Source organism: Miscanthus floridulus, unplaced genomic scaffold (assembly GCF_019320115.1).
Source record: "Miscanthus floridulus cultivar M001 unplaced genomic scaffold, ASM1932011v1 fs_670_1_2, whole genome shotgun sequence".
In the NCBI taxonomy this organism is placed as follows: domain Eukaryota; kingdom Viridiplantae; phylum Streptophyta; class Magnoliopsida; order Poales; family Poaceae; genus Miscanthus; species Miscanthus floridulus.
Genome location: NW_027097088.1, coordinates 31,675 through 43,030, shown reverse-complemented (window position 1 = coordinate 43,030; position 11,356 = coordinate 31,675). Strand labels below are relative to the sequence as shown.

The 11,356-nt window shown below is 46.3% G+C and overlaps 1 protein-coding gene across 1 annotated transcript; it reads right to left on the bottom strand.

The window, feature by feature from the left end:
* Positions 1-8,410: 8,410 nt before the first annotated feature.
* LOC136532610 (uncharacterized) lies at positions 8,411-9,065 on the bottom strand. The gene has a single exon (XM_066525200.1). It carries the CDS (start codon positions 9,006-9,008, stop codon positions 8,643-8,645), a length of 366 nt encoding a protein of 121 aa, XP_066381297.1. The 5' UTR covers positions 9,009-9,065; the 3' UTR covers positions 8,411-8,642.
* Positions 9,066-11,356: the final 2,291 nt, after the last annotated feature.

Below are 11,356 nucleotides of genomic sequence, written 5' to 3'. Positions count from 1 at the left end.
CCACATGGGCTGAGCTCCTTGCGGGGTACGACTCTGCTCGGCGCCTCCCGCAAGACACCGGGAAGATATCCTGAAGATATTACGAGATCTGTTAGGATATGTATGATCCCAAGATTCCTATAATCAGTTATTACTTTCCGGTTATCTCTCAGATCTAACGGACTTGTAATCCTGCTCCCCGGACTATATAAGGCGGATAGGGACCCCCTCTCCAAACTCACGCAATATCATACAATAGCTAATACAAACCAACAGACCACAGAAGTAGGGTGCTACGTCATACTGACGGCCTGAACCTGTCTAACTCGTGTGTCTCTATTGCCTTCTTGTTCTTGATCTTACGCTTCTCTGCCGATCAATCTACCTTCGTGGGATACACCTCGGAGGACTAACGATGATATTCTATCGACAAGTCAAGAGCCCCGTCGATGGGAGGCCACGTCGCCGCCGTCGTGTGAGAGATGAGGGAGGGAGGCAAACGGCGCGAGCAGCTGAGCAGGCTATGAAGAGAGTGGAGGGAGCGAGGTGAGGGAGGGAGCGTTCGCACGGTTGGTTGGGAGCATCCGCGACAGAGAGAGCGGAGTGAGCAAGGTGGCTCAGGAGGGAGAGGAGTAAGGGAGCTGAAGGTGAAAACCTAAAGTCTGATATATATATATATATATATATATATATATATATATATATATATATATATATATATATATATATATATATGTGTGTGTGTGTGTGTGTGTGTGTGTGTGTGTGTGTGTGCGCGCGCGCGCTCGGAACTAGGCCTTTTGGGCTAGCGGGCAGGGCCTGATTTACCGAGACGGGCTTTATAATATGACCGTCTCGGTTAATGTATTAACCGAGGCGTTAACCGAGACGGTTGCGTTAGGAAAACCGTCCACCTCGGTAAATCAATTTTGTGAGGCGGTTGACTGTAACCGCCTCGGTTAATAAAAAATGACCGCCGTGGTTAATAACAGGTATTAACCAAGGCGGTTTAAAAGCCCGCCGGCCTCCAAGCCCAATTTTAAAACGTCTGGTAAAATCTTTTTGTGTAGTAGTGTAATCAAAGTTGTCCTTGTAAACACGACGTAGATATCTTCTGTATAATATACCTAGATAGAAGAACCCAACTAGCATATTTTTCTGGCTTCTCAGCCAGCCACGTCATCGAATATTGTTTGGACCTGCCACAAGCCATTTTCGTTTGGGCACCAAATGAACACGCACATCGATTGCCACACGCCATTAGGTGTCCCTTGCGTTTCACCTCCTCCACCACACTGCCTCGAGTGCTCCTCCACTCACCGCGGCACGTCGGGTCTTCCTCCTATAAAAATGTGCCGTTCACCTCACTACCGGACATAGGAGCACTCAGCAAAATCCAATTTACATTTGACAAAGACTTTATCGAGTGCTGTACTCGGCGAAGGCTACTCGACAAAAAATGGGTCGGCAAAGGTGTCTTTGTCGAGTGTCTTTTGTCGGGCACTCGGTAAAGCCCGACACTCGGCAAAGTTGGAACCGAAAAAAACCCAAAAAATAGGAAATTTTTTTAATCGGTGGAGGCCCCCACAGGCCAACGCCCGCCCATCTCCGGCATTTTTTCTGGTATCTTTTTCCGTAAAATTCGCGGCTACGAGGCCGGCGGGATTCAAACCGGCGACCTCTCGCTCGCGCGTCCCCTCCTCTAACCACTGCACCACACTGCCACCTATGTCTAGATTCCGTTTTGGTTCCCCACATATTATACTAAACCGAGTGTAAATTGCTTGTTTGAGGTCCTAAACGAATTCAAATAGAAAAGTTGTAAATTATAAAGTTTCATAACTTTTAGAGATCTACACTTTTAGTTTAGGAAGTTTTTCCATCCGAGGTCGTTTACAAAATTTGAATTTTAAAATTTTAAAATTCAAACGCAGTTTTGCATGACAAGATGATTTCAAATAAAAAAGTTGTCAACTACAATGTTTTATAACTTTTCGAGATCTACAAAGTTTATTTTGGTTGTTTTTCCATCCGAGGTCGTTTAAAAAGTTCGAATTTTAAAATTTTGAAATTCAAACACAGTTTTGCATGACAAAATGATTTCAAATAAAAAAGTTGCCAATTACAAAGTTTCATAACTTTTCGAGATCTACAAAGTTTATTTTGGTTGTTTGATCATCTGTTTATCCGACATGGTCGTTCTAACATTGTTCACAAATCTTATATATCTTTCTTGTAGTTTTATAAATTACAAGAGAGATATGTTAGATTTGTGAATAAATTTATTTTCACTTTGTCATATGAAGAAAAAACCAAAACAAACATTGTACATCTTAATGAGTTATACAACTTTGTAGTTGAAAACTTTTTCATTTGAATTAATTTACTGCTTCAAAATGTGTTTTGAAATTTTCTTTACCTAGTGTAAAAAACACTCGGCAAAGAGCTTCTTTGCCAAGTGTAAAAAAAAACACTCGGCAAAAAAACTTCTTTGTCAAGTGTTAAAAAAAACACTCGGTAAAGAGTTTTTTTGGCGATTGTTTTTTTTTTTGCCGAGTGTTTTTTTTCGCACTCGATAGAGAAGTTCTTTTCTGAGTGAAAAAAAAAACACTCGGTAATTCGCTTGTCACTCGGCAAAGAGCCGGTCTCCGGTATTGCTCTGGCACGGGTCTGCGTCGAGGTTGACGGCGAAGAACTTGCAGTCCATCGCCGGAATTTGGCCGAGAAGTTTTGGCCACTGCGCCGGTGTCGTTGTACAGCGGGAGTGCCGGGGCGGGGAGGTTCCAGAACGCCGCGGCTCTCTGCAGTGCGTACTCGACGACCGATGGCAGTGGTGTTGTCTAACGTGCCGACGGTATTGGTGTAGGGCGCGACGGCGGGCTCTGGCGGCCGCGGTGAGGAGCACACCATGGTCTGCCACGGCGACGGCGAAGGCGGGCGTCGATGGGCTCTGGCGGCCGCGGTGAGGACCACACCCATGGTCTGCCCCGGCGAGATACCCGCTGTGGACCCCTGCACGCTGCCCTGCACTCCGCCTCCTTGCGAGGAGTTCGACCTCTTCGGCTCAAGATCGGGACATTGAGGATGAGGAAAAGAAGCGTCAGCGTGAAACTCAGAATGAAGGGCTGGCCGCCCAACCATTTTCTCTCTCTTTCTTTTTCTATTCATTTTTTCTTTTCAACTTTAATATTTAAAGTTGATCTATTATCATGTGGTAGAAAAGGAAAGAACTCAGGCAATGAAAGAAGTCACGTCACGGCTTGCCCTTTGGTGGGTGAAATAATTTTGGAATCTTTTTTGAACAAATAGTTTTGGAATTCTTTTCGGATTGCCCACGACGTGGCCTCTCCAGTAGCATATATATCTCCGTGTCTCCTAATATATTTCTTATTCTTCCATTTTAAAGTGTTTATTATACAATAGAGTTTTGTATAACACCTTTTGATCCAATTTACTAATTAGTTATTACAAGGGAGAGGTGGAACCATGATTTATATATGCGTTTGAAGATAACTTTTCAATTAACTCGATCATTTTAAATCATTAACCTCATGTTGTCGTACCAATTCAAGATTGCACAACCATATTATAACATGATTTTCTAACGCAACCATATATTTATAACTGAGTAAAGTTTATGACCGGTCCTTAAACTTATGGAGGTGTATCATCCTGATCCCTAAATTTAAAAATTATATCATTTTACTCCTTAAACTCAGTTGGATCTCATATTCATGGAACGGGTCTAGGTCCACATGTCAGCCCTATCTCTCATCTCTCACCGCCATGGTCAGCTCTCTGGCGTGCCTCTGTTGGCCTAGTTGCGGCAGCGGCGGCGCGCCCTATGCGGCAGCAGCTGCCCGCTCGTGCCTGGTCCAGTGCCTCGACGGGCCAGTGTGCGCCGGCGGACTGCGAGACTGTTCGGTTAGCGGGTTCGTATCGTTACTGATTTGTGAAGAAGTACTGCTGACTGGTTTGTGTGAGATAAAAATACTGTTCCGACTAGAAATTTATGATCGTTTACGATAAATCACAGCCAAACAAACAGGCTGTACGTCCTAGACCGGTGTTCGGCTGGTGGGGCATGGCGACGGCGTCCTGACCCCTCGGCCAACGCTGTGTTCGGCGGCAAGCCCATGGAGCTGTCAACGGCAAGCCCGTGGAGCTGTCGGCGAAGATCCCGTTCATGCACTGGTGGCATGGGGCGCGTTCGGGGCCGGCTGAGGCGGCAGTGGGCTTCCACAAGACGTTCGCGGGCCACGGCTGCACCGGTGGTGCCGGGCATGGACGTGTGCATGAACAAGCAGCACCACAGCACGGAGCACGCATCGCCGGCGAGAACGCGTCGCTCGTGATGACGCACACCAGCAGCTCCTTGCTCATCCGCAGCCACATCCTCACCACCGAGCTCATCCGGCCCTGCCACTTCACGTACCAACGCATGGGCGAGCGAGAAGCCGCAGCGTGAGGAAGAAGAAGACTGTTTTCAAAACAACCCCTTGTGAAGTTTATAAATATTTGTGTAATTTTTTATGTCTAAGAGATTTTTTTTTTTTGATAAATCAACGGGGAGGGAGAGAATCCCCACCTGATACTTATATTAATCAAGGTGGCTCTTAAATAGCCATTAGGCTTACAAACTTTCTAAATATTGTTTTAAGGATTACATAGCGTTAACTATGACTGAACACCAGGTGGAGCCGATCCTTGCATCTTTGCGCGGCAGACTAGCAGCCCACAGAAATGCCTCTGATCTGCAAGCAGCTAATATAAGGCAGCGCTTAGTGTGATTCGATCATTTCTGAGCACCACATTGTTGCGCCTCTTCCAAATGTGCCAACAACACAATAGTAGGAATGTGCTGAAGTATTTCCCAGGTATGTGATTGGGCAGCTGGATTTCCTTCAGTGCCTGGATTGGCCATTGTTGATCCGTCGGGATTTGAAGCGCATTCCAGAACTGAGCAGCATGTGGGCAGCCAAAGATAATGTGGGCCGGCGTCTCCTCTACCCCTTGGCACACATCACATATCGCATTCTCCACTATACCTTTCCTCCGCAAGTTTGTTTTGCATTGGATTCTCCCTTGGGATAATAGTCAGGCAAAGAATTTGACACGAGGAGGTGCCTTGTTGCTCCAAACAAACTTCGACCAAGCATCCGGGCTGGAATTAGCTGTCTTGAGTGCTCTGTATATTATTGAAGTATCCAAGTCGCCATTTCTTTTGACCATGACACACCTGCGTTGGTCTCTGCCATGCTGCAGACTGTAGCGCCCCAAGATCGCAGTTACCTGCAGTAGCTGTGCCGAAGCCATAGTTGAGCGACGCGGAACCAGCGTCTGGTCCAGGTTGGTGTCAACTACTTGTCTGACAGTAAGTTCTTGTTTGTTGCAGTGGCTGTATAATTCTGGGAACCTCTCCGCGAGCGAGTCGTCGCCATCCCAGACGTCATAGAAAGAGGTTGATCTCCCATAGACCAGGCTTACTGTTGTGATAGCACAGTATAAGGGCAGCAGCGATCTGAGCATGTCCCAATGATGACCGAGAAGATCGCCTGTTAGCGACGCCACACAGGCATTATTCTGAACCCACTTGGCTCAGGCAAGGTTTTCATTTTCGGAAATTAAAATTTATCGGGGGTCATAAATAAAGAGGATAAACATGATATATCGGAAATATCGGACCAAATTCAAATAAAATTTAATTTGAATTTAAGTAAATTTAAATAAATTTAAACAAATTTTGTACGAAAAAGATAGATATTTTCTTATCGGCACCTACGGATAAAAATGATATATCGGAAATATCAGGAGATTTCGGCCGATAAATTTTTCCCTGGGCCCAGGAGGACGCATTGCTGAGGTGAAGTTTGTGAATCATCTTTAGAAGAAGGCTCGTGTTCTGTATACTGAGATCTTTCAGGCCTAGACCGCCTCTGTCCTTCTCTTCACAAACATGTTCCTAGGCTACCAAACTCTTGGCACCGTTGTAACCCGCACATCCTGACCAAAGGATCGTCGTTTCTTATCAATTTTATCAAGCACACCAGGCGGAAGTGCAAGAGCACCCATGGCATACACTAACTGACTGTCCAAGACAGAGTTAACCAGAGTGGTACGCCCCATCTGATTGAGAAGCGATGCCTGCCAGCCAGCCAAGTATTTATCACATTTAGCAATCTGAGGAGCAAAGGCTGATAGCCGTAGTTTGTTGTTTGACAGAGGTAGTCCGAGGTATGTTTGAGGGAAGCCTTGTCTTCTGCATCCAAGGGCCGAGATGCATTCTGCAATAGTGGCTTCGTCCATGTGGATAGGGACTGCAGTGCTTTTGGAGTAGTTGATCTGGAGGCCGGTGGCATTAGCGAACTGGTCTAGCACATTTCTAAGAAGTTGAGTGTCCGCCAGCTCCCCCCTGACAAGCATTAGTGTGTCGTCTGCGTACTGCAGTACCGGACACCCTTCATCTGCAGCAATCGGGTGTCTTATGTTGGTCGTTTTCCGGATTAGCATCTGAAGCACATCTGCAATGAGGATGAACAGGTAAGGAGAGATAGGATCCCCTTGCCTTAGTTAAACCACGACGGCAGTTGATCCAAGGCCCAGAGCAGCCATTTGCTAGCACTGCCGATCGAGATGACTGTAAGATTAGCTTGATCCACCTTTGCCATACAGAGTTGAATCCTCTATCCTGCAGCACAACCTCCAGTGCATCCCAGTTCACCGTATCAAAGGCTTTTGCGAAATCTAATTTTATTACCAGGGTCGGAGCTCTGCGTTTGTGACAGCACTGCACTAGTTCCATTGCATAGACAAAGTTTTCGGTGATGGACCTCCCCCTGATAAATCCTGTCTGGTCCAGATCAACCAACTTGCTGATCTGAAGTTGCAGTCTTGTGGTTAGTATCTTGGCAAGGATCTTTACACAGCAGTTCTGAAGACATATCGGCCTGAATGCATCCACTGTGCAAGCATCCGGTTTCTTCGGTAGCAAGACCATGAAGAGACCATGTTGTGAAGACCATGAAGAGATTTTGTATATAACCCCTTCTAATCTTCTATTTTAAGCAATCAAGTCTTATATCGGTACACAGGCACGGATCCATACCCGTTTGGATGAATATGAAACCCAAATAGAGATTAGGGACTAAAATGACAAACTTTCTGAGTTTCGTGACCCGGATGATGCATTCCACAAGTTTGAGGACTAGCCATGGAAGAAATTTCATGCTAAAAGTGTTATAAAATTCGTGCAGCAACACGCGGGGTTATCATCAGTATATACGGTAGCTATGGCTATATGCTCGCCGCAGCGGCCGGCTGAGCCGAATGAGATGGCGCAGCATGGGGCTCAGATCCTCCATTGTCAGCATACGGGCCCCATTTTGCACTGGGCAGATCCTCCAAACAATCTCGCCGCAGACCGTGCAAACTTTGTCCAGGTTTCAACCATCGACATTTTTGAAAATGTATGCCAGAAGATTCTGGCTATTCGCCCATTCCGTTAAAGGCATGCAAAGCCTGAATGGTGCAAAGTATCGACGTAGCAGCTGATTCGTGACTTAGGGCCTGTTAGGGCTCCGGCTCCTTAAAAACAAGTGCACTCTCATCCTTATCCGAAGTTACGAATTGCAGGCGCATCGCTCCTCTCGTCCTTCCCAATCTCCATCGCCTCCGCCAACAAGTTCGTCGCTGCTCGGCTAGTCTCTGTCGGCACCCCTTCCTCCTCCTCCTCAGCCACGCTGGGACCACTCGTGCCTCTTCCTCCTCGTCCTCCCCAATTGCGCCGGCCACCTCGGCCTTTTCCTCCTCGCCGTGTCGTCGCTCCCAGTCACCTCACCGTCGTGCCCCCACTCTGCTCACGCGGCGTGCAGACTGGAGGCTGGAGCTACACTACACCCAGCGTTTCGCCCCACGCTTTGCTGTCGACGGAGAGGAACGAGGTCATGTTTGTTCCTATTTTCTTGAGGACACCTAGTATGCGCCGCCGCTGCGACTATGGACGAAGCCAATTCCTGTCTGCTGTCTCCATAGACCAGACCAGCAACAGCAAAGCCGCCGGCTGCCGCTGGTGCCCATTGGCCACTGGCCACTCCCCAGCCGTCTATTGGCTACGTACTCAATTACCGAAAGGAGTGCGCTGACTGAAACCGCAGCATCACACCGAGAGCACGAGAGGAAAACCCATCTCGCAAAAGCTCCTGATGAAACAAGGAACAGAATGCCATTGCAGTGAACAAGTTTTCCTCCAAAACTGTGACACGCATGTTTGCCACAAAGTTTTTTCTACAAGCTTTCCCCCCAAAAGTCGGAGCACAGAAAAATGACCGCATATTAGGAAAGGCAAATCCACGCGACGACACAGATGGAGCAGCAGGTGAACTGAAAAGAAGAAAATGTAACAACGTCATAAACAGCTGAACCAGCGTGTTCCTGAGTCAGCATCCCTTGACATGGCCGTGACCTTTTTCGTCCTGGCACTGGCAGAAGAGGCCGGGAAAACAGAAAGATGCGGAAAAAGAAAGAAAGATACATATGAATGGTCAAATTGCATGGCAATAACAATTGGTATGGTAGCATCTAACCAGCAGCTCCAGCTCTGCCGCCTGAAACACAGCATCCGGCCGGCCAGTCGGCCACCCGCACACTCATCAGTGGCTGGCTTCTCAGGGGCCAATAAACAAGGCCCAGAACCCACCACCGACCGTCGCCACAGCCACCACCCAGACGGCGACGCCGACAAGCGGCGGCATCAGCGGCGCCACGCGCGAAGCGAACATCGCCGTGAGCAGCGTGGTGAGCGCCCAGACAGCGGCCTTCGCCTTGCCCCTGTCGTCGCCCCCAGGCCGCGCGCGCTCGAACCTGCGCAGAAAATGCAGGAGCAGCAGCAGCGCCGCGGTGGAGGAGACGACGAACAGCACCGAGGCCACGTCGCCCCACGACCTGTAGACGGCCGCGGCAGAGTTGCAGGCGAGGACGCCGAGGCCTAGCATGGTCAGCAGCGAGGAGCGGGCATGGCCGCCGCCGTCCATTCGTAGCGTGGCACCGTGGCTGATGCCTGAGCCAGCTAGTTCCCGGCGTGAGCTCGCTCTTGCATACTTGCTCTTTCGGTGAACACAGCTAAATAAGGTTTTTATGGATTCCTGTGCTTCATTAGTCAATTATGTATGTGCATTGTGCTTGTAAGCCGGCCGTTTATTTCGTCAGCTTATGCTCTTTCGGTGACTTAATAAAAAAAGGCGCCGGACTGACAGTGACAATTTCTCATTGTTTTTGGCAGTGAGCTTCCACTAAAGAAGTAACGACAAACGAGCCGAACCCAACAACGTCTGTTTTTGCCGGTCATTGGTACCTTCCTCTGGTGTCAAAAGTATATACTGGCGCGCCGGCCCACGCCGGGCTCGAGGTGAGCTCAGGAATTTGGATTTTGGGCTATTATAGCACGTTTGTTTTTATTTGGCAAATAGTATTCAAACATAGACTAATTAGGCTCAAAACGTTCATCTCGCAATTTCCCACCAAACTGTGCAATTAGTTTTTCTTTTCGTCTACATTTAATGCTCTATGCACGGGCCGCAAACATTCGATGTGACAGGTACTGTAGCAACTTTTTGGAAGTTAAGGTGAAACTAAACAAGGGCTAAAGAAGTAAGGATCTGTTTTTGCCGGTCATTGGTACCTTCCTCTGGTGTCAAAAGTATATACTTGAGGTGTGATTCGTGAATTCGTAACTAGGCTGGTCACCGGTGCTCGGTGGATTAAGTTAGGACCAGATGGAAGATTGAACCGGTAAAGGTCTTGGTTCCTAGTGGGATTAGACATGTATCAATGTGTAACACCCTAGGCCCGGTACACTGCCTAGGCCCACTCTGCTGAGGGGTGGGCCCCACCTACGTAGCAACACATTTGCGCTTTCGTACTCACTTCGTGAAAAACGTTTAACCAAAAGTTACTACGCGTCCATGACCTGGCTATTTAAGCTGGTTCGGTGAACTCAGAATTCACGGTATGGTACTAAACTTCTGGTTGCACAGTGTTTTCCGCAGCTATAGTAACCCCAATTCAGCCTCGCCTAATTCAACGCTATAGCTACAGTAGCCCGGCCCAACCGCAATTTGGCCCATGAGCTGGGTCTCACAATGTCACAACTCACGAGCATCCACATAGCTCAATGGTGTTTCTTGAATAATTTGAATATCATCCCCTGCATTTTTATCACTGTTTTACGTTGTTTTCTCTTACCTCCTCCCACTCTTTTACACTACTAGGTAGTGTGTCCGTGTATTGCTACGGGATAACTAACAATTTATACTAAAAACATACGGATCGCACGATAAAATAACAATAATGTAAAAATTAAATACCAACGTTAAAGTGACATATAAGCCAAAAAGCAAAGTTTATGAATTTAACACAGTCACGAAGTGCGCGGCGTCGCAGACTCACAAACTCTACTATATAGACGTTTCCGTGATGCGGCTAAGATAATATTTTATATTGGCAGGAAGAAATCTCCGATATCCATTTCTTTCATTGTAATCCATTTATCTGGACAATATTTAAGGTGAGGGTACAGTTATAGTTTTTAATAGCTTTGCGATATTGTCCGAAGCTATGAGATGATTGATGTCTTGCAATGATCCTTTCATTAATTTAGTTTTCTATCTATGTTTAATTGTTTATTCAGTCTATTTTATAGGCACGCCGGTAGATAATGGATGACAAAATTCAAGTATCCATAATTTATCTCTTTGACTTTGAGCATGAGTTTTGTTTTTATTTTTTAATTGATATATTGTCATTTTGTTTTTACCGTAGCGTTAGCACGGGCATACATGAAAAACAAAGATGTCTTTACACTACAGAAATCTTTCAAGAAGATCATGCATAGATTATTCTTGTATTGAATATTATATATATACAATCACCTAAATATTCTAATTAAACTATAAAATTTTGAATTAGGATACGAGGTATGACATGCAAACAAATATTTCAAAACTACCTGTAGAGTCCAAAGAACTTAATAAATAAATCCTTCTGGAGGCAATGTATATTTTCTCTAATCTTTTATTTGGTGTAGTTAGTGTTATCATAGTACCCGGATGTATTCATGGGAAATAAATCGTGGACAAAACACGGATATTTTTTGGTGCGATATTTCAACATGGGTCCATCGTTCTGCTAATATCCTTGAGGTAGATCACATAAAGAATGAGAGTCCCTCTATGAGATTGCTCACAAGAGACTCAAACTTATATCTGATTATGGTAATGTTGAATTGCTTTGCATCAAAAGCATCGGCAATAATAAACAGGGACATAGGTTTTAGTATGCATAGTGGAGGAAAACTCAACCTTGGTCTTTTCAGCAGCTTTTC

What these genes read in the sequence shown, in the direction of transcription:
- LOC136532610 (XM_066525200.1), bottom strand. Translation starts at nt 9,008, where the DNA reads ATGGACGGCGGCGGCCATGCCCGCTCCTCGCTGCTGACCATGCTAGGC.